The sequence below is a fragment of the Loxodonta africana genome, chromosome 2 (genome assembly GCF_030014295.1).
Source record: "Loxodonta africana isolate mLoxAfr1 chromosome 2, mLoxAfr1.hap2, whole genome shotgun sequence".
Classification (NCBI taxonomy): Eukaryota; Metazoa; Chordata; class Mammalia; order Proboscidea; family Elephantidae; genus Loxodonta; species Loxodonta africana.
Window position 1 is genome coordinate 138977954 of NC_087343.1, and position 25499 is coordinate 139003452.

The 25499-nt window shown below is 38.4% G+C and overlaps 1 protein-coding gene across 2 annotated transcripts in view; it reads right to left on the reverse strand.

Annotated features, from left to right (window-relative positions):
• Positions 1-12106: 12106 nt before the first annotated feature.
• HSD17B4 (hydroxysteroid 17-beta dehydrogenase 4) overlaps positions 12107-25499 on the reverse strand; it is a 96056-nt gene continuing 82663 nt past the window's right edge. The window contains exons 23-24 of one of the 2 annotated variants that reach the window (XM_064275987.1): positions 20471-20598; positions 12107-12454 (exon numbers count right to left, since the gene is read on the reverse strand). In XM_064275987.1, the coding sequence (XP_064132057.1) occupies positions 12365-12454; positions 20471-20598 (218 nt within the window). In that variant the 3' untranslated portion in view covers positions 12107-12364. Of the gene's footprint in view, positions 12455-20470; positions 20599-25499 lie in introns of those variants that run through there. The other variant, XM_064275995.1, reaches the window with a different exon arrangement.

Consider the following 25499-nt stretch of genomic DNA (forward strand, 5'->3'; position numbering starts at 1 on the left):
TTCTTTCTTTTGCTTTAGCTGCTCAACGTTCACGAGCAAGTTTCAGAGTTTCTTCTGACATCCATTTTGGTCTTTTCTTTCTTTCCTGTCTTTTTAACAACCTCTTGCTGTATTCATGTATGATGTCCTCATTGTCATTCCACAACTCGTCTGGTCTTCAGTCATTAGTGTTCAATGTATCAAATCTATTCTTGAGATGGTCTCTAAATTTCAGGTGGGATATATTCAAAGTTGTACTTTGCCTCTCATGGTCTCGTTCTGATTTTCTTCAGTTTCAACTTGAACTCACATATGAGCAATTGATGGTCTCTTCCACAGTTGCCCCTGGCCTTGTTTTGAGTGATGATACTGAGCTTTTCCATAGTATCTTTTCACAGACGTAGTCGATTTGATTCCTGTGTAGTCCATCTGGCAAGGTCTACGTGTACACTCGCCATTTATGTTGGTAGAAAAAGGTATTTGCAATGAAGAAGTCATTGGTCTTGTAAAATTCTATCATGTGATCTGCAGCATCATTTCTATCACGAAGGCCATATTTTCCAACTACCAACCCTTCTTCTTTTCCAACTTTTGCATTCCAACCACCAGTAATTATCAATGCATCCTGATTAATGTTTGATCAATTTCAGACTGCAGAAGCTGGTAAACATCTTCAATTTCTTCCTCTTTGGCCTTAGTGGTTAATGCATAAATTTGAATAATAGTTGTGTTAACTGGTCTTCCTTATAGGCGTATGGGTATTATCCTATCACTGACAGTGTTGTACTTCAGGATAGATCTTGAAATGTTCTTTTTGACAATGAATGCAACCCCATTCCTCCTCAAGCTGTCATTCCCAGCATAGTAGACCATACGATTGTCCAATTCAAAATGACCAATACCCGTCCATTTCAGCTCACTAATGCCTAGGATATCGGTGTTTATGCGTTCCATTTCATTTTTGACCATTTCCAATTTTCCTAGATTTGTTCTTCATACATTCCAGGTTCCAATTAGTAATGGATGTTTGCAGCTGTTTCTTCTCATTTTGAGTCAAACCACATCAGCAAATGAAGTTCCTGATAGCTTGACTCCATCCGTGTCATTAAGGTCAACAAACTGATGGACACATGGGGGGATCAAATGGTTAATCACGTTAATTTTGCAGATGGGAATAAATTGCAGGAAGCCTAGAGAAAAATTAATTTTTATTCAACATAGTCCCATGAAACCATGACCCTAAATCTCCAAACCAAGGAAGCAAATTCCATGAGGTGTTTGGTTGTACATAAGCAGCCTCAGCAGCTAATCTTCTTTTGTTGTTGTAAATACATCATACTTTTGTCAGTTCAACTTTTTACAGGTGTACAACTTATGGACAGCAATAATTGTATAACCCTACCCTTCATCAATGCAATTTTCCATCACTGTTGACCCCCCTTTTCTCCCTCCATCCCACCCCTGCTAACCACTACTAAACTTTCTTCTCTATACATTTGCCTTTTCTTGTCATTTTATATAAGTGAGATCATACAATATTTGTCCTTTTGCAATTGGCTTTTTTCACTCAGCATAATATCTTCAAGCTCCATCCTTGCTGGAGCACATTTTAAACTTTATTTCTCCTGCTGGTTGAGCGGTATTTCATTTTATCAATGTACCACATTTTGCTTATCCATTCATCTGTTGATGGCATTTAGGTTGCTTCCACATTTTGGCTGTTGTGAACAGTACTGCAATGAACACTGGTGTATAAGTCTTTTGAGTCTCTGCTTTCAAGACTTTTGGGTACATACCTAGGAGTGGAATTACTCGGCCATATGATCATTCTATTTTTCGTTTTTTGAGGAACCGCCACACTGTTTTCCACAACAGCTGTACCATTTTGCATTCCTATCAGCAATGGATAAGGGTTCCAATTTTCCCACATCTATGCCAACATTTGTTATTTCCTATTCTGTGGCTTTTTTTTTTTAATCTTAGCCATTGTCTTAGTCATCTAGTGCTGCTATAACAGAAATGCCACAAGTGGATGGCTTTAACAAGAGAAATTTATTTCTTCACAGTAAAGTAGGCTAAGTCCAAATTCAGGAAGTCAGCTCGAGGGCAAGGCTTTCTCTCTGTCGGCCTCATTAGTGTTCCCCCCGACTAGGAGCTTCTTCACGCAGTGACCCCGGATCCAAAGGACACTCTCTGTTCCCAGCACTGCTTTCTTGGTGGTATGAGGTCCCCCGTCTCTCTGCTCGCTTCTCTCTTTTATATCTCAAGAGATTACCTCAAGACACAATCCAATCTTGTAGACTGAGTCCTGCCTCACTAACACAACTGCCACCCATCCTCCCTCATTAACATCATAGAGGCAGGATTTACAACATGTAGGAAAGTCACACAATACCAGGAATCATGACCCAAACTGATACACTTTTTTTTTTTTTTTTTTTTTGGTGGGGGGGACATTATTCAATCCATGACAGCCATCATAGTGAGAGTGAAACGGTATCACACTGTGGTTTTGATTTGCATCCCTCTGATGGCTTATGATGCTGAGCATCTTTTCGTGTGTTTGATGGCTATTCGAATATCCCCTTTGGTGAAATATCTATTCAGATCCTTTGCCCATTTTATGACCGGGTTGTCTTTTTGTTATTGAGTTGTCAGAGTTTTATACATTAGTTATTTTCAAGTATGTGGTTTCCAAAGATTCTCCCAGTTGGTAGCTTGTCTTTTCCCTTGTTTAGTAAAGTCTTTTAATGAACAAAACTTAAGATTTATGAGGTCCCCTTTATTTATTTTGTTTTTGCTGTTTGTGCTTGTTATTGTATTAGATAACCCATTCTGGAAATCTAGGCCTGAGAGCATTTCCCCTTATTTTTCTTCTAAGAGGTATTTTCAGTCTTTTTAACTTTAGCCTTCTGGTTGGTGTGTATTAGTATCTTATTCTGGTTTTAATCTGCATTTCCTTGACTACTAATGATGTTGAGTACTTGTTCACATGCTTATTGGCCATTAATATATCTTCATTTGTGAAATGTCTTTTCTAACTTTTGCCCCCCCCCCTTTTTTTTAAAACTGGGTTGTTTGTCATCTTATTACTAAACCAACTTCTTTTTTTAATATTAGAAAAACAAATATTTGGTGAGAATGGGGTGAATTGTGTGTATGCTAATTCTAACATTTTGACAGGAATCTCAGGTTATATGCCAACCTGTTTTATTTCATTAATACACTTTATTTGGTTTAAAGGCATCCTGGTGGTGGAACTGTTAAGCACTCAGCTGCTAACCGAAAGGTTGGTGGTTTGAACCTACCATCCACTCCATGGGAGAAACCCAGACCCAACCCAGTGCCATCGAGTCGAAGGCCTGGCAATATGCTTCCTTAAAGATGAAAGCCTGGGAAAGCCTATGGGGCAGTTCTACTCTGTCCTACAGGATCACTTAAGTTGGAACCATCTCAATGGCACACAACAACAACATTTGGTTTAAAGACTAATAGTTTTATTAGGTTAAAAGTTATGAGGTAGAAAAGAATCTTAAAGGAGCACAAATTACATGAAAAGATAAGTTTAATGATGACCAAAATGACTTAAAATAGCTATTTTCTAATATTAAACATTTTATACATACATATTTAAATAATGGGGAAAAAACAAAACTCCATTAAAAGGCAAAATATGAATAAGCAACTAATTCCAGTATTTCTTCTTATTCCTTGATCCTAGTTTTGTTCCTTGCTGTTCATTATTGATAGACATCTTACTGAAAGGCATTCACATTACATAATTGTTTAAAGCAGATAAAGATGGTAGTTTAAAATTGTTTCCTAAACCAGTGGCTCTCTACATCTTTGCTCAGTTCCTACCCTCTGAGATTACTTTAACCTAGAGGTCAGCAAACTAGAGCCTGCAGGCCAAATCCAGCCCATGGCCTGTTTTTTGTACAGCCAGAAAGCTAAGAATGGTTTTATACTTTTTTATAGAGTTGTTAAAAAAGAAAGAAAAGAAATATGCTACAGAGACCGTATGTAACATGCAAAACCTAAAATATTTACTATGTGGCCATTTATAAAAAATGTTTTCTGACCCGATTTAACCCATCATTGTTCTTTACTGACACACTTGTAACTTCATGAGATTAAAGTGTACAGAACTATTCACCCTCTCTTCAAATGACAACAGTGATACTTTTCAGACTGTGTTTCCTGGCTTAATTTTATGTCTTCGACCATGCTACTTTCAAAAACTTCCCCCAGCTAGTCCTTCACCCATTAACACATGGTTCTATCATATGATTCAAATTTTGAATTTTAGTCCCTCAACATTATCAACTCAGATTACCATTTTATTTTTTTAACGTAGTTAGCCCTGATATCTAAATGTCACTTACAAAGCAACTTGAACCAATACATTGCATATATGTATAATATGAATCTAGATTCAATTTTAGCCAAGCCTTATAGTTTTTTTTTTTGTTTCTTTTTTTTTTTGGCCTATTTATGGATTTTAAAATAGGTTATTTTCTTCTCTCTTCTCCCCACTTAAATAGCTTAGTCCACATTGACCTAAAATGTTCTCCTTAGAAAACTGCTTTCCCTCACTTTCAACTTTTGAGGTTTCCCAACTTCAGAATTTCTCAGTGGAATTGGATTAGCATGCACAGTTTGGCTGCTTTACGTGTTCACCTAAAGAACAATATTAAAATGTTGGGGTAGTATTATTCAAATCTACTTCTCTCCAATATAAAAATCAGTTTTCTTAGTTTGCTTTAAATACATATATGCGAAGTTCAGTGAGGAGTCAGAGATTGTCCCTGTAAGTGTTTGCTGAGAACAGCTTCACACAGATGGCACATTTGGGAAGCTTAAAGATGTATAGGAATTTACTAGGTGATGAGGTAAAAAAGCAATTTGGAGTGCTAAAGGGCCTTTGTGTCGATTTTGACTCATAGCGGCCCTTACGGGACAGAGGAGAACTGCCCCATAGGGTTTCCAAGGAGGACCTGGTGGATTTGAACTGCCAACCCCTTGGTTAGCAGTTGTAGTTCTTAACCTCTATGCCACCAGGGTTTCCATCTGCATATTACATGTTGTTAATTAGTCTTTCTCTAATTCTGACGCCACGTTCTTCTTCATATTGTCCAGCTTCTCAAATTATTTGCTCAGCATACATATTGAGTAAGTATGGTGAAAGGGTACAACCCCGGCACACACCTTTTCTGATTTTTAAACCACACAGTATCATCTTCCTCTGTCAAACGACTGCCCCTTGGTCTATGCACAGGTTCTGCATGAGTCCAGTTAGTTTTTCTGGAATTTCTATTCTTCAAAATGTAATCCATAATTTGTCATGATCCACACAGTCAGATGCCTTTGCATAGTCAATAAAACACAGGTAAACATTTTTCTGGAATTCTCTGCTTTCAGCCAAGATCCATCTGACATCAACGGATGTCATGTCCTCTTCTGAATCCAGCTTGTATTTCTTGCAGCACTTACTGATGAAGATCAAAGACTACAGCCTTCAGTACAGATTACACCTCAACATAAAGAAAACAAAAATCCTTATAACTGGACCAATAAGCCACATCACGATAAATGGAGGAAATACTGAAGTTGTCAGGGATTTCATTTTACTTGGATCTATAATCAATGCCTGTGGAAGCAACAGTTAAGAAATCAAATGACATATTGCATTGGGCAAATCTGCTGCAAAAGATATCTGTAAAGTGTTAAAAAGCAAAGATGTCACTTTCAGAAATAAGGTGCACCTAATCCAAGTCATGGTATTTTCAACAGCCTCATATGCATGCTAAAGCTGGACAATGAATAAGGAAGACCAAAGAACTGATGCACCTGAATCATGGTGTTGACAAAGAATATCGAATATACCATGGACTGCCAGGAGGAACAAATCTGTCTTGGAAGAAGTACAGCTAGAATACTCCTTAGAAGTGAGGATGGTGAGACTTTGTCTCATTGACTTCGGATTATCTGGAGGGACCAGTCCCTAGAGGAGGACATTATGCTTGGTAAAGTAGAGAGTCAGCTAAAAAGAGGTAGACCCTCAAACAGATGGACTGCCACAGTGGCTGCAACAATGGGCTCAAATGTAGCAACAGCTATGAGGATGGCACAGGCCCGGACATTTTATTCTGTTGTGCGTGAGGTCTCTATAGGTTGGAGCTGACTCAGCAGCACCTAACAACACACAGTCTTTAAGGTGGACATTTGTAATTTGGCTCCCCAGTATCCGCTTGCCCCTTTCCTTGGACCTGTACTCAAAATTTCCTTGGATATCACACCTAATTCACACTCAGGTCATATAGTTTGGGTGGGGTTGATCCTATTAGTGCAGAAAAGTTATCATTGTAAACATGAGACTACTGTCCTCAGAAAGGCCTGCTTACAAGGCTGGCCCTTGGCTAGCATCTTAAGACTAGTAAGAGTAGTTCACTGTGCCTAAACTGTTTAAACTGGGCTGTAAGCAAATCAATGCCATTTACAGTAGCCTCCAAGAAGATAAAATACTTGGGAATAAATCTTACCCGGGATGTAAAAGACTTATACAAAGAAAACTACAGTACACTTCTGCAAGAAACCAAAAGAGACCTACATAAGTGGAAGAACATACCATGCTCGTGGATAGGAAGACTTAACATTATAAAAATGTCTATTCTACCAAAAGCGATCTATACATTTAATACAATTCCGATCCAAATCCCAACGACATTCTTTAATGAGATGGAGAAGCAAATCACCAACTTCATATGGAAGGGAAAGAGGCCCCGGATAAATAACGCATTACTGAAAAAGAAAAACAAAGTGGGAGGCCTTATTTTACCTGATTTTAGGACCTATTATACTGCCACAGTAGTCAAAACAGCCTGGTACTGGGACAACAACAGATACATGGACCAATGGAACACAATTGAGAATCCAGACATAAATCCATCCACATACGAGCAGTTGATATTTGACAAAGGCCCCAAAACAGTTAAATGGGGAAAAGACAGTCTTTTTAACAAATGGTGCTGGCATAACTGGATATCCTTCTGCAAAAAAAAATGAAACAAGGCCCATACCTCACTCCATGCACAAAAACTAACTCAAAATGGATCAAAGACCTAAATATAAAATCTAAAACAATAAAGATCATGGAAGAAAAAATAGGGACAATGTTAGGAGCCCTAATACATGGCATAAACACTATAGAAAACATTATAAAGAACAAAGAAGAAAAACTAGATAACTGGGAGCTCCTAAAAATCAAACACCTATGCTCATCCAAAGACTTCACCAAAAGAGTAAAAAGACTACCTACGGACTGGGAAAAAGTTTTTAGCTATGACATTTCTGATCAGCACCTGATCTCTAAAATCTACATAATACTACAAAAACTCAACTGCAAAAAGACAAATAACCCAATTAAAAAATGGGCAAAAGATATGAATAGACACTTCACTAAAGAAGACATTCAAGTAGCTAACAGATATATGAGGAAATGTTCACGATCATTAGCCATTAGAGAAATGCAGATCAAAACTATGATGAGATTTTATCTCACTCCAACAAGACTGGCATTAATCCAAAAAACACAAAATAATAAATGTTGGAGAGGCTGTGGAGAGATTGGAACACTTCTACACTGCTGGTGGGAATGTCAAATGGTACAACCACTTTGGAAATCGATTTGGCGCTTCCTTAAAAAGCTAGAAATAGAACTACCATAAGATCCAGCTATCCCACCCCTCGGAATATATCCCAGAGAAATAAGAGCCTTTACACAAACAGATATATGCACAGCCATGTTTACTGCAGCACTGTTTACAACAGCAAAAAGATGGAAGCAACCAAGGTGCCCATCAACGGATGAATGGATAAATAAATTACGGTATGTTCACACAATGGAATACTATGCATCGATAAAGAACAGTGAGGAATCTGTGAAACATTTCATAACATGGAGGAACCTGGAAGGCATTATGCTGAGTGAAATTAGTCAGCTGCAAAAAGACAAATATTGTATAAGACCACTATTTTAAGAACTTGAGGAATAGTTTAAACTGAGAAGAAATCATTCTTTTGTGGCTACGAGATGGGAGAGGGAGGGAAGATGGGAGAGGGGTATTCACTAATTAGCTAGTAGATAAGAACTACTTTAGGTGAAGAGAAAGACAGTACACAATACAGGGGAGGTCAGCACAGCTGGACTAAATCAAAAGCAAAGAAGTTTCCTGAATAAACTGAATGCTTCAAAGGCCAGCATAGCAGGGGCAGGGGTCTGGGGACCATGGTTTCAGGGGACATCTAAGTCAATTGGCATAATAAAATCTATTAAGAAAACAGTCTGCATCCCACTTTGAAGAGTGGCATCTGGGGTCTTAAATGCTAGCGAGCAGCCATCTAAGATGCATCAATTGATCTCAACCCACCTGGATCAAAGGAGAATGAAGAACACCAAGGACACAAGGTGATTACGAGGCCAAGAGACAGAAAGGGCCACATGAACCAGCGACTACATCATCCTGAGACCAGAAGAACTAGATGGTGCCTGGCTCCAACCGATGACTGTCCTAACAGTGAACACAACAGAGCACCCCTGAGGGAGCAGGAGAGCAGTGGGATGCAGACCCCAAATTCTCATAAGACCAGACTTAATGGTCTGACTGAGACTGGAAGGACCCCAGTGGTCATGGCCCCCAGACCTTCTGTTGGCCAAGACAGGAACCATTCCCAAAGCCAACTCTTCAGACATGGATTGGACTGGACAATGTGTTGGAGAGGGATGCTGGTGAGGAGTGAGCTTCTTGGATCAGGTGGACACTTGAGACTACGTTGGCATCTCCTGCCTGGAGGGGAGATGAGAGGGTGAAGGGGGTTAGAAGCCAGCGAAAAGGACACGAAAAGAGAGAGTGGAGGGAGAGAGCAGGCTGTCTCATTAGGCGGAGAGTATTTGGGAGTGTGTAGCAAGGTGTATATGGGTTTTTGTGTGAGAGATTGACTTGATTTGTAAACTTTCACTTAAAGCACAATAAAAATTATTTAAAAATAAAATAAAATGGGCTGTGAGGCTGCAGCTGTTACTACCTTCTGACCAGGGGGTTGGCAGCGGGGACACCACATCGAGAAGGAGGATGAAGCATGGAGAGAGATGGCTAGGAACTGGGCCTGGATAACACTGAGTGCTTGATCAAATCACTTTTGAAGCCAGTACTACCTTTCTCAATTTTTTCAATTATGTGGAAATGTTTTTGTTAAACCAATTTCAACTGGTTTTATTACTTGCAACTGAAAGAGTCCTATCTGATATAACCTTGAACCATGCTAAAGAATCTGACAACATTATCTGACCAAGTAGGAGCCATCACAGGTTTCTAAGTTGGGACATCATATGTTCAGACCTGTGTTTTAGTAAGGTCCCTCCGGTAGCTGCAGGGATTGAGTGATGAGAGACTGGAGACCAGTTAGGAAGCCATTAAAATAAGCTATAAAGTATGAGGACACAAACTGGGGTAATGGTAATACCTTAGGCTGAGTTCTCTAGAAGAACAAAACTACTGAAGTGTCTATATATACGTACAGAGAGAGAGAGAGATTTATATCACAGAAATGGCTCATGCAGTTGTAGAGCCTGTAAAGTCAGGCTTCTCCTGACTCACATAGCTGCAGGGGCTGGCAAACCCAAGATCGGCAGGTCAGACAACAGGCTTCTGGATCATAGGCTACAGAGGCCAACAAATCCCAGGATCAACAGATAAGCTGCTAGGTCAAGTCCCAAGAACCAGTCAAATGAACAGAAGCCAACTGCAGAGTCTAGAGCGAGCAAAAGCCCACGAGCCTTGCCAGAAAGTCCACCTATATTGGATGCAGGCCATACCCCCATGGAAACTTCCTTTCAACTGACTGGCTACTCACAGCAGATTCCATTATGGAGGTGATCACGTTATTATATGACTGCCAAACTACATCATAACTGCCAAACCACTGAGAATCATGGCCCAGCCAAGTTAACACACAACCTTAATGGTGACAGGTAGCAAGGAGTAAAACTGCTAAATATTCAGGAAGTAGAAGTGACAAGAGTTGGCAAAGTAGTGGATGTGGAGTGTGAGCAAGAGAAAAATTAATGATAACTCTGATTTCTTAGTTTGACTCAGCAAAAGGTGATGTTCTTAACCAAGACAAGAACATGACAGATGTAGATTTAGAGGCAGAGAGGAAGGTCATAAATTTATTTTGGACATACTAGTTTTCACTCTGTATGACAATAATCTAGCAATGACTTGCAACCGTGGAACTGCAGAATTATGGAGAGGTCAAAGCTGGAGATACACAGTCAGAGTCACCAGCACTCAAGTAATGGATAAAGATATGAGAGTAGATGATAGATGAGATCCCCTGGGAAGAAAATGTGTACCAAAAAGAGGGGAGTGCCACACGGCCAGCCACCATCTTTGAGCGAGGCACAGCAGTTTCCCAAATCAGGTAAAAATCCAACAAACAAAACATTTGGTTGCTATGCAATGTGGAGGCTGCCCTCGTTTACGTTGGCAATTAACTGAACCATTCTTAACCAGTTCAAAGCCCTGCAAAACTCCTTAAAAGATAGATAGACAGAGGAAATCACGGAAGAAACAAGTCAGAGAGGTTTATCCACAGGTTCATTAAGAAGTTAATATATTTCTAATTGGAAGACAAAAGGAAATAAAGAATTAAGGAGGAAGGTGCATTCAACAATATTAAATACTACAGTAAAGAGCAAGAGGACTAAAAAGAAGCTAATAAATCTAGGTATTACTAGCTCTTTGATTTGTTAAGAACTGAGATGGGTTAGTAGGGTAATGAAAATGTAACTTTCTTAGTATAAATTTTAAGCATCTAGGATATATATTCAGCACTTCCATGAATCTATGGTGGCAACTGATTTAAAAAGCTATTTCTATGTGGAAGGACACTAAGTTTTCCAAAACTCAACAGGAACAGTAGCTATTCAGTATAAGAGACAGATGTTAAAAGACCACCACTGATTTTTTTTAATTTAATTGGCCATAACAATGGATCACTTTAAGTTAAAATTAATTTTTTTAATTTTATGATACCTTCCAAAGTTCATGAGCCAAAGTATAATTGCCAAATATGTGATTTTCTTCTATGTCGTCTCCTTATATTGCTCATTCATTAAATCAACAATAATTTATTGAGATCCTCTACTATGTTACCTTAAACAAAGTATGGATGCTGTGCTGAGCTGTACAGAAGCCTCATTCAGGACTAAAAGACACATTTCTCAGCTACTGGGAAAGTTATCAACTGACTAAGCTATAAGCCCACTAAGGAACTGGCTCTGCTTCTTCACCCAAAGTCACGGCCCCTTTGGAGGGTGGTCGGTATCCAATGATTAATTGATACAAGACAAATCTGAAGACCATCCCAGCTTCAGAGCTTCCCAAAGGATCAGCTGAAACCTTGCGGTAACTGCACCAGAGTCCAACTTCCTCCTCTGTCCAGCCCAGATCACTTCACTTCCTCTCACAGGTATAGATCCCAAGAATACTCCCTAATACACTTCCTGAACATGAATCTCCACTTCAAAGTCTGCTTTCCAGAGAACTCAGGTTCTAACACCTACACACATATTCTCATTTGTGCTACGCGATCAAACTTACTCTCCATCCCTGACGTCAGCATCCCACTTGTTCCTGGTCACTTCTGCAGCCAACCCTATCAAAAGACCATTTCCTCGGAACACTTCATGTGAGCTAGACATTGAGAAAAACAGTAATATGACAGTATTTGCTAATGACTACTGATTAAGCAAGAAAGTTAGATACTTGGCATATTTACAAACATTTTATGAAGGTAAAGAATTTTCAGCAAAGGAGAGGGGAGAAGAGAGTAAAATATCTGGAAGCACAAAGACCTTTCTCTTGACTTACAACAGAATGCTGTCTATTACAAAAAAGTGTGAAAAATTATTACATGTATGAAAATTCATGTTAAAACTGGAGTATGAATAAATTAGAGAACGGAAAATCATAACAAAGGAACAAAGTGAAAAAGGTATCAATGTGGCTTTTACTCATTTAATTCTTTCAACTTATGAATCATATAAATTCTAAGGAGACTGAACTTGGGTAAAAATTTTTTATTATGTAGATACAGATCTAAGGACAGAAGAGTAATTATGTGCTTGCTTACCAATTCCTTGTAAAAATAATGAGACATGAACAATTAGTAGAAAATGAAAATCTGAAAAGCCGTCTGAAACTGGAAAATGTTAAACAACTTCTCCTGTATCTTAGTTTTGATCGCTTTTGTCGAATAATCAAGTATATTTTGGTGAAGATAGTTTAATTCTTCTATTTTTATTAGTAATCTAGTGTACCCTTCAAAGCTTAGCGTAGTCTTTCAGGATCATCTGAAGCTTCTGGCTCAGCATGATGTTTCCTCTTGCCTTCAGTCGGCCACTAAAGAATGCCTGGAAGAGAGGGAGGGAGAAAGATCGCCAACCTTTATCATGTTACATTGTATTTCTTTGTTTAAAAGTCCATGATTCAGACTGAATACAAGTGAGTTAATAACTCCAAACAACAAAGGCAACTTTATCGAGCAATGATAGTTTAATGATTATTGATAGCATCCATATCTTTAGATATTTAAGAAAAGAAAAAAAGTCCGTGTTGTGTTTCAGAAAACCATAGAATAATTTACCTGAACTGACAGATCTAGGGTGTCTGTTTCAATCTACACTTCTGGTGGCTTGATTGTACGTTCTCACACATGATTGTGAGAGACCATATGAATAACAGGCTTCATGTATTCATAAATGAATAAAAGTATTCAATTCATAACTTTTAAAAGGCATATGTAGTACATCTTCGTGAAACAGGAAGCCAGAGAATGACAAAATAAGACAGTACAACATAGTGATGAATAGTTCATGGACCGTATCAGAATTCCTCTGTTAAAATCCAGGTTCTACCACTTACTAACAATGTGAACTTGGGCAAATTACTGAACAGCTCTGAGCTCCAGTCTCCTCACCTATAAAAGGGGATAAAACAGCACCTAATTAACACAGTTTTGTTGTGTGAGTTAAACGAAATAATGTTTAAAGTGCTTAGTTTAGTGTTTGACATGTGGTTAAGAGTGAATTAAGCTCATCATTACTACCAAATAAAAAGCTGGTGTGTTAAGACTTAGAGCTCTCATACCACCTATATCTGACTTGGTACTGAAACTTGTGTAATTTGCTTAAGTTCTCTCTCAGTGTCAAAATAAAAGTAATAAATCACAATTTGTATAGCCTATTGAGAAAATAACATGGAATATGAAATGAGAAATAATTCCCTTAATTTTTAAAAATAATATTCATGTATTCATAACTGAATAAAATTTTTAATTTGGAAACTTTAAAAAATTAATTAAATGTTTTTATAAAGCAGCTCCATAAATATTATTCCACTTAAGAATCATAGCTATCAACTTGAAGTGTGTACACCAGCAACCACTGTCCCCAGTTGACAGATGAGAAGACTGAAGTTCAGAGAGTTTTAGATAACCTACTCAAGGCCACACAGCCAGCAGGAAGTAGGGTCAGGACTTCAACTCAGGTGTTCTTTTCTCAACACTACCTCCTGACTTGCCAACTAGTAGCCACTTAATATCAAAAGCAAATCCTCATCAAATGGAGGAAATGCAAAAAACTACCTACTACTTAATCTTTCTATCCCAAAAATAATAAGGGAGACCTCATTCAATCAGGATCAAATGCTAAGATTTCAACAGGACACTAGATCTTCAAAACTAGGGCTGCTTTCACTGTGCAGTTCCAGAAATGATGGTCTGCAACTCCTCCAGGGAAGAGGTCTGTATTTAGACCTGCCTGATAGGTACTAAAGTCTGAGACAGAGTTACAACCCAAAACAAGAACACCCAATTACTTGAAGTAAGTATACCAACATTTAGTGGTTGATCCTACCAGTCTCTTTTCTTAGGAGGGATTCCTAGAGGAATTACCGGATCATAACATTTCTTAAATAAGGTTCTTGACCATGCTTCTATAGTGCCACAGTCCCCAAACTGTGCACCACAGCACACCAGTCACCACAGAAAACTCACAAGGATAACAATGGCTATTTTACATTTTTGAGGAAAATATAGCATCATCTGTTCAACACAACTCAAAATGCTACTCTTGTTTGAACTTAACTACTTAATAAATGGTACTATATTTCTTTTGGTTTCAGAGTGCCATGCAGAAAGTACTAAGATCATAAGGATGCTATGAACAAGAAGAGTCTGGTAACCTCTGCCACACGGCTTTCTAGAAAGACTATACCAATTTTATATTCCCACCAGCAGCACGTGAATCCTCTTACCTCAGCCTTACATTTTCTTAATCTTTGAAAATTTGAGGCAAAAATTACATGCTCTAATTTGCCTTTTTGGATGCTGGAAAAATAGTTTTTCTTTTGTATGTTAGTCATTTGTATTTCTTTAACTATTGGTTCATATCTTTTGCTCACCCTTTCTATTAAGGTTTTAATGCTTTCCAGAATTATTTATATGTTTTTACTAACATAATGTCTATCATCATTTTCCTTTTTTTCCCCAGGATTATGGGAATATTTCATGAAGTCTGATATGCAGAAGTTTCTATTTTCTACATAGCCTAACCTATTGCTATTGAGCTAATGCTCTTTATTCCCTTCTTTACTTTAACTGAGTGTCTACTGCATACTAGGCAATATTCTAGGCACTGGCAATCAATAACTGTCCCTGTTCTCATGGAACGGACATTAAAGTAGGGGAGTCAAAAATAAAAAGTAAATAAAATAAAGCCTGTTATAAATAGTATAAAAGATAAAATAGGGTGCCCCAAGACAGTGTAACAGGAAGAAATTACTTCATATGAAACGGGTACAAAACGCCTCCTCGAAGGCAGCATGAATGAAATGAAGCCAGCCACACAAACAGCTGGAGCAGGAACAATCCAGGAAGATAGGAAAGGCAATGGATACACACGGAAGGAGTAAAAGTTGCTGGGAAGGAACTGAGAGGAAAGACAATGTAACTGAAACAAGCATTATAAGTAATGAGGAGAACGGTGAGGGATGAAGACAGAAACATGCTCAAGGGACATAGGACATGGTAATAAGTAGTTCGCGTTTTATCTAGGTGCAAAAAAAAATATCTTTGGAGGCTTTTTTTTTTTTATTAGGTGGAATGGCCTGTAGTCTCGTTTACATTTTTCAAGGATTACTCTGGCTCCTGAGCAGAGAACAGATTGGATGGAGAGGCAAGAGCAGAAGCAGTAAGACCAGTCTGGAAGCTCTTGTACTAAGCCAAGTGAGAGACGATGAAGGCTTGGATCATGATGATACCCCTACAGATGAAGAGCAGAAGACTGATTCAAGACACATTTTGGAAAAAGATCAATCAGAACTTAAGGATGAAATGTATTTAAAAATAAAGACGGATGTAAGACATGTAAGACAATCCTTACATGTTTGGGTTTATTAATTTGGGTAGATAGATGATGGTGCCATTTACTAGAAAGGAAAAGACTGGGGGAGAAAAATAAATCAAGAACTCTATATTAAACATAGTAAGTTATTGAGATGCCACTCAGACATCCAATCAAAGCAGTCAGGTAGAAAGTTGCTCTATGACTATGGAGCTCAGAAAAGATGATTGAGTGACACATCGAAACCTGTGAGTTATCAACGTATGTTGTTGTTGTGTGCTGTTGAGTCAATTTTGACTCACAGCAACCCCACAGGACAGAGCAGAGCTGCCCTATAGCGTTTCCTAGGCTGTAATCTTTACAGAAGCAGATCGTCAGGTCTTTTCTCCTGCAGAGCGAATGGTGGGTTTAAATCACTGACCTTTTAGTTAGCAGCCAAGAGCTTAACCACTGCACCACCAGGGCTCCTTTATGAACAAATAGATGGCTTTAAATACCACCGGATGAATTCATTCATTTCAGGAAAGAGTGTTTATACAGAGACGAACCCTGAAATAACCCCTAAGGAAAACCAAAATTTAATGGTTGGGGTTAGAAAAAGACACCAAAGGAGACTTGGGATGGTCACAAGGTGGAAAAAGCAAAACAAGAGCATATAGTGACATGAAAGCCCAAAGATAAAAATATTTCAAGAAGTTGGTGGTTAACTGAGTTGAATGCTCTTGAAAGACTGATAAGATGTACCTAAAGAAATACTCATTGGATTTGACAAAACAGAAGTCATCAAGACGTTCACAAGAATAGTATCAGTGGAGTGATACAAGTGGAAGTCACATAAGAGAGGCTAGAAGAGCAAAGACAAGATAGAATGTTTTAGACCTTGCTGTCCAATAAATCACCCATTACCACATGTGGCCTGAAGTGTGGCTAGTCCCAAATGAAATGCACTGTAAGTATAAAATATATACTGGACTCTAAAGACAGTATGAAAAACAGATATAAAGTATCATATTAATTTTTATATTGATTACATTAAAACAATAATATTTGAATATAAACCTTCTCACTTATCAACTCTCTTGTTATCAAACGTTTCACATTTACAACAACAGCAAAAAATCTATTATCTGACTATTTTGCACATTATATGACATATATCTGGCAGTAATGAATGCTGAGGTGCCAAGTAAGAGTAATTCCGGCTTTTATGGTTAAGGTTATATGTCAGCGTGGCTGGGCCATGATTCCCAGTGGCTTGCCAGTTATGTTATGATGTAATTTGCAGTTATGTAATGATACAGCTATCCTCCATTTTATGATCTGATGTGGTCATCCTCCATTTTCATGTGATGCCGATTTCACATAATGACCTGGTCTTTGGAACCTAACCATGTTGATAAGTGAGAAAAGGGTGTATTGGGTTAAACATATTATTAAAATTAATTTCACCTGTTTCTGTTGAACTTTTTTTAATATGGCTACAAAAACTTTTTAAATTACATGTATGGCTCACATTATATTTCTGTTGGACAGTAACTGGCTTAGACAATTCTTTTGTGACAAGGAGCAGAGAAATGATATATGTTTGATAGGGGTCTAATATTAAGGGAAGATGTTTGTTTTAAACAGAAGATGTTAATTTATTGTATACTGTGGGAAATTAGTAGAATGGGAGATACTGATGCAGAAAAGGAAAAAAGAGGCAATAATGATCTTGAGTAGATTTCTAGAAGAGAAGTGAAGAGATGTCTTTCACAGGAAGAGGGAGATTTCCTTCAACGTTAAGAGAAGAAACAGACGACTGATGCAGATGCTGGTAGAACAGATCTGGTGATGGGAAGGTGCAAGTTCTTATCTGAAAGCTTTTTTTTCTTTCAATAAAGCTTGAATGTCATTAGTTTAAAATGAAGGAAAGAATTCATACACTCCCCTAAAAATCTACATTCCTAACAATTATATATATGTTTCCCTAACCCTATACTTAATCTTTATGTATAAACCAAAAAACCAAATCCGTTGCCGTCAAGTTGATTCCGACTCATAGCAACCCTATAGGACAAGGCAGAACAGCCCCCTAGGGCTTCCAAGGAGCAGCTGATGGATTCGAACTGCCAGTCTTCTGGTTAGCAGCCATAGCTCACTGTAGCTCTTAACCACTGCACCACCAAGGCTCCAATCTTTATATATACGCATCTCAAATATAACGTATCTAGAAAAGACATCTTGATACCACCCTCTGCCTCAAAGTCAATTTTCCATTCAGCAGCCAGAATTACCTTTATAAATCAGATCCTGCCGTTACACAGTTCAACAGCTTCCCATGACACTCAATAAGATATGAACTCCTTGCCAAGACCTACGGGTCCTGTGTGATCCAGCCCCTGTCCAGCTTCCCATCTCATCTCCCCACTGTTCATTTTACTTGCCTTACTGGCCTCTTCACTGTTATCGTACGCCATTAAGCCAAGACTCTTGTCTCAGGCCTTTGCACTAGTGGTTTCCTTAGCCTCATGGCTCATTCCTTCACTTTGTTCAGGTCTCTATCAAGTGTTTTCTGACAGCTCCATCTAAAATAGTTCCCCCACCCATCACACTCTAAGCCAGGGGTTGGGCAAACCACAGCCCATGAACCAAATCTAGTCTGCTGCCTGTTTTTATATAAATGTTTTATTGGAACAGTGACACACCCATTTGTTTACATATTATCTATGGCTGATTTAATGCTACAGCAGCCGAGCTGAGTAGTTACAACAGAGACCACCTGGCCCACAAAACAGAATATTCACTATTTAGCCCTTTACAGAAAAAAGTTTGCCAATCCCTGTTCTAACCCATTCCTATGCCCTATTTTTTTCTTCAAACCTGAAATTATATTTCTTTTCTATCAGCCCATTCTAAAACTAAGGTCCACAACATTAGGGGCAATTTCTTGTTCATCTAACACCTAGAACAATCCCTGAATCGGGGTTGGTACTAAACAAATTCCTGGAAGGGAATTATTAACCAAGGGCTCATTCGCTATATGCCAAGCACTATTCTAAGTTCTTTATAAATATTCTGATTTTGTTCCCATTCTTTGAGATCATTACTGTCATTATATTCATTTAACAAATGAGAGATTTGAAGCTTAGAGATTAAGTGACATGGCTAGGATTTAAACTCAGATTTTTCTGTTTTTAATTGTGCTTTAGGTGAAAGTTTACAGCTCAAGTTAGTTTCTCACACAAAAATCTATACACACATTGTTACGTGACCCTAGTTGCTCTCCCTACAATGTGATAGCACACTCCTCCTTTCCACCCCGGTTTTCCCATGTCCACCCAACCAGCTCCCGTCCCTTTCTGCCTTCTCGTCCTATCTCTGGACAGAAGCCACCCATTTGGTGTCATGTATCTGCTCGAACTAAGAAGCACACTCTCCACAAGTATTTTATGTTTTATAGTCCAGCCTGATCTTTGTCTGAAGAGTGAGCTTCAGGAATGGTTTTAGCTCTGGGTTAACAGTGTGTCTGGGGGCCATGGCTTCAAGGGTTCCTCCAGTCTCAGTCAGACCATGAAGTATCTGGTCTTTTTACGTGACTTTGAGTTCTGCACCACAGTTTTTCTCCTGCTCCGTCAGGGACTCTCTGTTGTGTTCCCTGTCAGGGCAGTCATTTAAAGACCATATTCTTCACCTCTATACCGCTTTTTAATTCTTTTTAAATTCGTTTTCCTATCCTGGAAAATGGTGCATTTCCTTGTTCATTCAAACTGTTTCTGTTCCTTGTAAAGTTGTATAGCTTCCTTCGAATAAGCACTGTGTTTCTACTGTTAGGCTAGTTATTGGTATTTTGTAGTTTCAGTTATTATTATAAATAAAAATATTTTTCAATTATACTTTCTGTATTTTGCTGCTAGATAAAAGCTATTTTTGGATAACTACTGTACATTCAACTGCTTGTTTGAACTTCTTCATTCTAAGAAATTATTGGTCGATTCTCTTGGGATTTCTGGCTATATAATCATATGATTTGAAAATAACAAACTGTTCTCCTCTGTTCTAATCGCCTCATCAGTTGCTTTAATTTTATATGCTTGTGAATTGGCCAAAAGTTCCAGAACGATATTAACTAATAATGGTCAGAGAGGGCCTCTTGTCTTAATCATGACTTTTCACCGAAATGTCTCTAAATGTTTCGCCATAAAGACACTAGCTGTTATGTTAAAATACCCTTCCATTTCCAGTTTTCTGTAAGTGCTTAATTTTATATATCAGAAATAAATGTTTAATTTTAGTAACTATCTATTAATATTATAAGTCCCTGGGTGGCACAAGCGGTCTGTGATCAGCTACTAGCCTAAAGGTTGGCTATTCAAAAGCACCCAGCTGCTCCAGGAAGAAAGGCCTGGAAAACTGCTTCTGTAATGATTACAACCAAGAGCAGTTCTGCTCTGTAACACATGGGGTCTCCATGAATTGGAATTGACTTGACAGCAATAGGTTTGGTTTTGTTTGTTTATGCAAATACCATATGATTTTTCACCTTTGAACTACTGACATAACACATTAAAAAGTCTAGATGTGGGTTTTATATTGCTTTGCTGTATGTTGAAGAATTTCAATCAAAAACTCCATTTTCAGCATCACCTGAAACTCCACTAAAACAGTATATTATCTGACAACCAGAATATTGGTACAAACTGTGCCTTCTTCAATGAGCCCTGGTGGCACAGTGGTTAAGCATTCAGCCGCTAACCAAAAGGTCAGCGGTTTGAACCTACCAGCTGCTGTACACGAGAAAGATGTGGCAATATGCTTCCATAAAGATTATAACCTTGGAAACCCTATGGGGCAGGTCTACTCTGCCCTACAGGGTCACTGTGAGTAGGAATCGACTCAAGGGCAATGGGTTTGGTTTGGTTTGTGTCTTCTTCAGCATTATAAGAAATCTGTCTTATAAATCAGAATTTGAGAGTCAGTTCAAAATGTGCAATTACCAAACAGGAAGCAATAATTATGAATAAATGAACATTTTGAGAACATTACCTTTTGAGGGTCAAGCTTGCCCTGAACCACCTCCATGAAATCTTCATCTGAAATGATGATGGTTGTATCAGCAGAGCCTCTTGCAGGGCCTTGATATGCTTCTCCAGAACCACTTTTTAGGTCAATAGCTGAGAAAAATAGGAAGAAACCAATATGTATCATTTTTCCTTCACAATATGAGGATAAAATAGACTAAACAAAAGGCAGAAAAACAGTTTCCAAGTTAATGTAGTGTTTAGTCTATCTATAGGTTATACACATTCTGTCATTCAGAGAATTTAGAAGATCCTTTGTCAAGATGCCCTTTTTTATAAAGAAGTTCTTCAAAGCAGTCAAGTCAATAATGGTTTTTCCCCAATAAAATGTTTATACAAGAGGTATTTTAAATGTGAATTAATATAGAAAAATATAGAGCAGTTAAGCTAAGGTAGGTTATGTGGTCAAGGCCTTTACATTCAAATGAAAACTGTACAGTCAACAAAGGAGGAAAACCAAGTTTTAAAATAGTCTCATGTTAGTTGGGTTGTGGGGAGGGAATGTACAACGTCTTTTCATCTAGTCACCTTTCAATACTTGAATTCATCAAAGGTTTCATCATATGGATAGCAAGGGAGTCAAAATGGATTTGAAAAATATTCTAATTGGTTTGTTACATATTGCAATTTATTTGTAAAATATGTACTGCCCTAATTTTTGTGAATAAACACTAAAATAAGCTTCTTTTTCCTTCATACACTGTTTCTGACAAAAGAACTGAGTGTCCCAGAAACAGACACTAGTCTGTTGCCTGTTTTTGTATGTAACAAAACAGCTGGGCAGCTGGGGAAACTATTAAAATTTTACCTTAGTCTTTTATATATAGCATTTAAAGAGCTTCATGCCAAAGTTAAGAAGCCCTAGTGGCACAGTGGCTAAGCACTCAGCTGCTAACAGAAAGGTCAGCGGTTTGAACCCACCAGCTGCTCCACTGGAGAAAGATGTGGCGGTTGGATACCGTAAAGATTTACAGCCTTGGAAACCCTATGGGGCAGTCCTACTCTGTCCTATAGGGTCGCTGTGAGTCAGAATTAACTTGACGGCAATGGGTATGGGTATGCCAAAGTTACATTTTAGAAAGTTTTAACTTCCTCATCTATGATAATGAGGCCAATCATCCAGGAAGCCCAATTCCACTCATCGGCCTCATGAACATGCTCTCTCTTGCTAGAGTGAAGGAGCTACAATCACATCACTCTCCATAAGGGTATGCAAGAAACTCCCAGGAAAAGCATAGGAAGACCCAGAGTACGTAACTACATTCTGCTTAGCTAGGCCCTGCTCCAAAGACAAAATTAAATCACCCAAACTTTACATAGAAGAGGATTTTGCCAACTAAAGAACTTGAAGATAATGGTTAACCTGGGGAGGGGAAAAGGTGAGAAGAAGGGGACCTTTTGGTTTGTGTGCTTCATTCACTCACTTTATTGTTGAGTTTCTACTATGGTGTCAGGCAATATGTGAGGTACTAGAAGCGTAACATGAAAAGCAAAGGCCCTGTGTATTCACTGGCACTTACATAGTATGTGTTTTCATTTATTATTTGTTCAAAAGACAGAAAGAAGCAGGGGGAGGGGGAAGGAAAGACTCAAGAAAAGCATACCTCGGGCATTCACCAGATTTAACATTAATGGTTTTAATTCTTCACAAAAAAAACCCTGTTCTTCACAAGTGAGCCTAAAACCCTACTTCCTGCTGTCATCGAGTTGATTCTGACTCATAGCAACCCTATAGGACAGAGTAGAACCATCCCACAGGGTTTCCAAGGAGTGGCTGGTAGATTCAAACCGTCGACCTTTTGGTTAACAGTCATAGCTCTTAATCAACTGGACCAAATACACCTTAGTGGTACAGTGTAGAATTATCTCCTAGCTAATGAAGGTTCTTAGCTGTTCCCCTGCCTTCTCACTCGCCCAGGGTTTTTATGCATGCTGCTTCACAGCCATGATTCTTGTACAGCGATACAATTCTTTGTGGGAGGCTAATAACTAGTGCTACTAATAACAGAAGATGCCTAAGAAAGGGAAAGTTCTCAGCAAAAATACAGAATTTTGGGGTAAAAGAGTTGCACTTCCAGTTCCACAGTGACTCAGGTCATGGTCCACCTGCTCAGGTGGGAGCAGCATCATTCACCACCATCACCTTGAGTCTTGCTGACGCCTGTGAGGCTGTGGATAAACTTACTGCAAAAATAAAGAAACAGATTGTATTCACTTTCTTTAAGTGGCCAGATTTATTTTTTAAGTTTTAGAAATGATTTTAGCCCTGTATTTGTATAACCCTTAAGCCCTGGTAGTGTAGTGGTTAAGAGCTCAGGCTCCCAACCAAAAGGCTGGCGGTTCGAATCCACCAGCCGCTCCTTGGAAACCCAATGGGGCAGTTCAACTCTGTCCTATAGGGTCGCTATGAGTTGGAATCAACTCGATGGCACACAAGAACATAAGGCCCTGAAAAGAGTCTATAAAAATTTCAGCTATACTTTACAGCATTTAATGGCGGGGGGGGGGGGAAGTGGGTGGAGTAGCTATTTGATGAGAACATGTCATTTGGAAACTTGGGGATCAGGGATGGTCTTGAGATACATACCTTAAAAATCACAAGCGGCTACTAAAGCACTGTTACGTACGATTCTGTATGCTCTCAAATCACATCTGATTCTGTAATGTTCTTAAAATGTATATGCGTCACTATTACATATGCTTCTATAACGCTTTTACACTGTTATGCTTTTATAATACTTTTAAACACCTATGTATAAGTTGGAGCCGTGGTGGCTAGTGGATAAGAGCTCAGGCTGCTAACCAAAAGGTCGACAGTTTGAATCCACCAGCTGCTCCTTGGAAACCCTATGGGGCAGTTCTACCCTGTCCTGTAGGGTCACTATGAGTCAGAATTGACTCAACAGCAACAGGTTTGATGTATAAGCCATTTATAATACGAATGCAAAGCTCTAAATAGAGAATTTCTGAACTTAGAAACATATACTTTTCCATAATGCTCTCTGACCATTAAGTACAAGTTGTTAAAAAGTTGTTCTGACCTTGAAAATAAAATAATAGAAGTATGTGAAATAGGTCATAAATAAGTCTCTGAAATTGGGCTGTATACCTGCACTCTGTGATAAGAGAATGTAACATTAATCTCTAAAAATTAACCAAACATAAATGACACTAAACAATTCCCATAATTTTTAATTAACTTGGCCTTGAAACATGTAGCAAACAAGAATGTAAATGTGTCATACAACAATTCCTTAGTCAGCAATAAAACAATACAAATTAACAAAACATAATGTCATACGATTCTTTAACTGGCAATAAAACACACCAATTATAGTTGAATATGACACCACACAGGGTATATAAACCCATAGACTCTATTCATTTTCAGAGAAGACGGCCTCTCTGACTCTCTCTCTGAAAACTGAGCTACAACTAACCTTGAACTGTAGCAACAGGGGATCTCCTCTGAGTTCGAGGCATGGTCAAGTCTCCTCTCCGAGGCCACTTATTAAAGTTAAAAGCCTGAAGTCTAAAGATTTGGTCTGTAACGTTGAAACTAACACTGTAATTGTTAATTCTGATTTTCCAGTGCTAAATGAATGTCTTGAGGTCTTATTTGCATGCCTTGCCGTGACTACCTTGCAATAAACTAAACGAGATTATGTATGACAAACCTGAGGTTTCTTTCTTTCTTCATAAGATAATATTTTTATTTACACCTCCTTCCCTGAAGGTTATAAGGTCCTTGCTGGAACTGGTATGTCTTGTCTTCGTATCCTCTACACTTCCTTGAATGGAAAGAGCTTAGTACTGTTTGTTAAATGGATGATTAGTAAACCACATGAAAGAAGGGTCTCTAACGACGACGACAAAAAAAATTAACAAAGAAAAAATATATTAAAATTGAAAAAAACAATCACACTGAGGGCACAATACTTGTGTACTATTATTGCCAAAAATTTATAAATTCAATCTAGTCACAAAAAAAAATAAGTAAATAAACAAGAACTGAGGTGCACACTACAAAATAACTGGCCTGTAATCTTCAAATATGTCGAGTTCATGAAAATCAAAGGCAGATTGAGGAACTATCCCAGATTAAAGAAAACTAAAGAAACCTAACAACTAAATGCAAAGTATGATCCCAGAATAGACCCTGATCAGTTCTTTCTTCTACTTTCTTCATTTCCATCATTATTATTATAACTTGTCTTTTGCTATAAAGGACATTATTGGAACAATAGGTGAAATATGAATAAACCTGTAGATAATAGTACTGTATCAGTGTTAATCTCCTGCTTTTGATCCTTGTTCCATGAATATAAGAGAATGTCTTGTTCTTAGGAAATGCCGCTAGAGTATTTAGGGACATCATGTCCGTAAATTACTCTCAAATGGTTCAAAAAAATAACAACATGCTGTTGTTATTGTTAGGTGCCACTGAGTCGGTTCCAACTCATAATGACCCTATATGCACAACAGAACGAAACACTGCCTGATCCTGAGCCATCCTTACAGTTGTTGTTATGCTTAAGCTCACTGGTGCAGCCTCTGTGTCAATCCACCTCATTGAGGGTCTTCCTCTTTTCCGTTGATCCTGTACTCTGCCAAGCATGATGTCCTTCTCCAGGGACTGATCCTTCCTGACAACATGTCCTAAGTATGTAAGACGCAGTCTCGCCATCCTTGCCTCTAAGGAGCATTCTGGTTGTACTTCTAAGACAGATTTGTTTGTTCTTTTGGCAGCCCATGGATATTCAATATTCTTCACCAATACCACAATTCAAAGGCATCAATTCTTCTTCGGTCTTCCTTATTCACTGTCCAGCTTTCACATGCATATGAGGCGATTGAAAATACCACAGCTTGGGTCAGGCGCACCTTAGTCTTCAAGGTGACATCTTTGCTTTTCAACACTTTAAAGAGGTCCTTTGAAGCAGATTTACCCAATGCAATGCATCTTTTGATTTCTTGACTGCTGCTTCCATGGC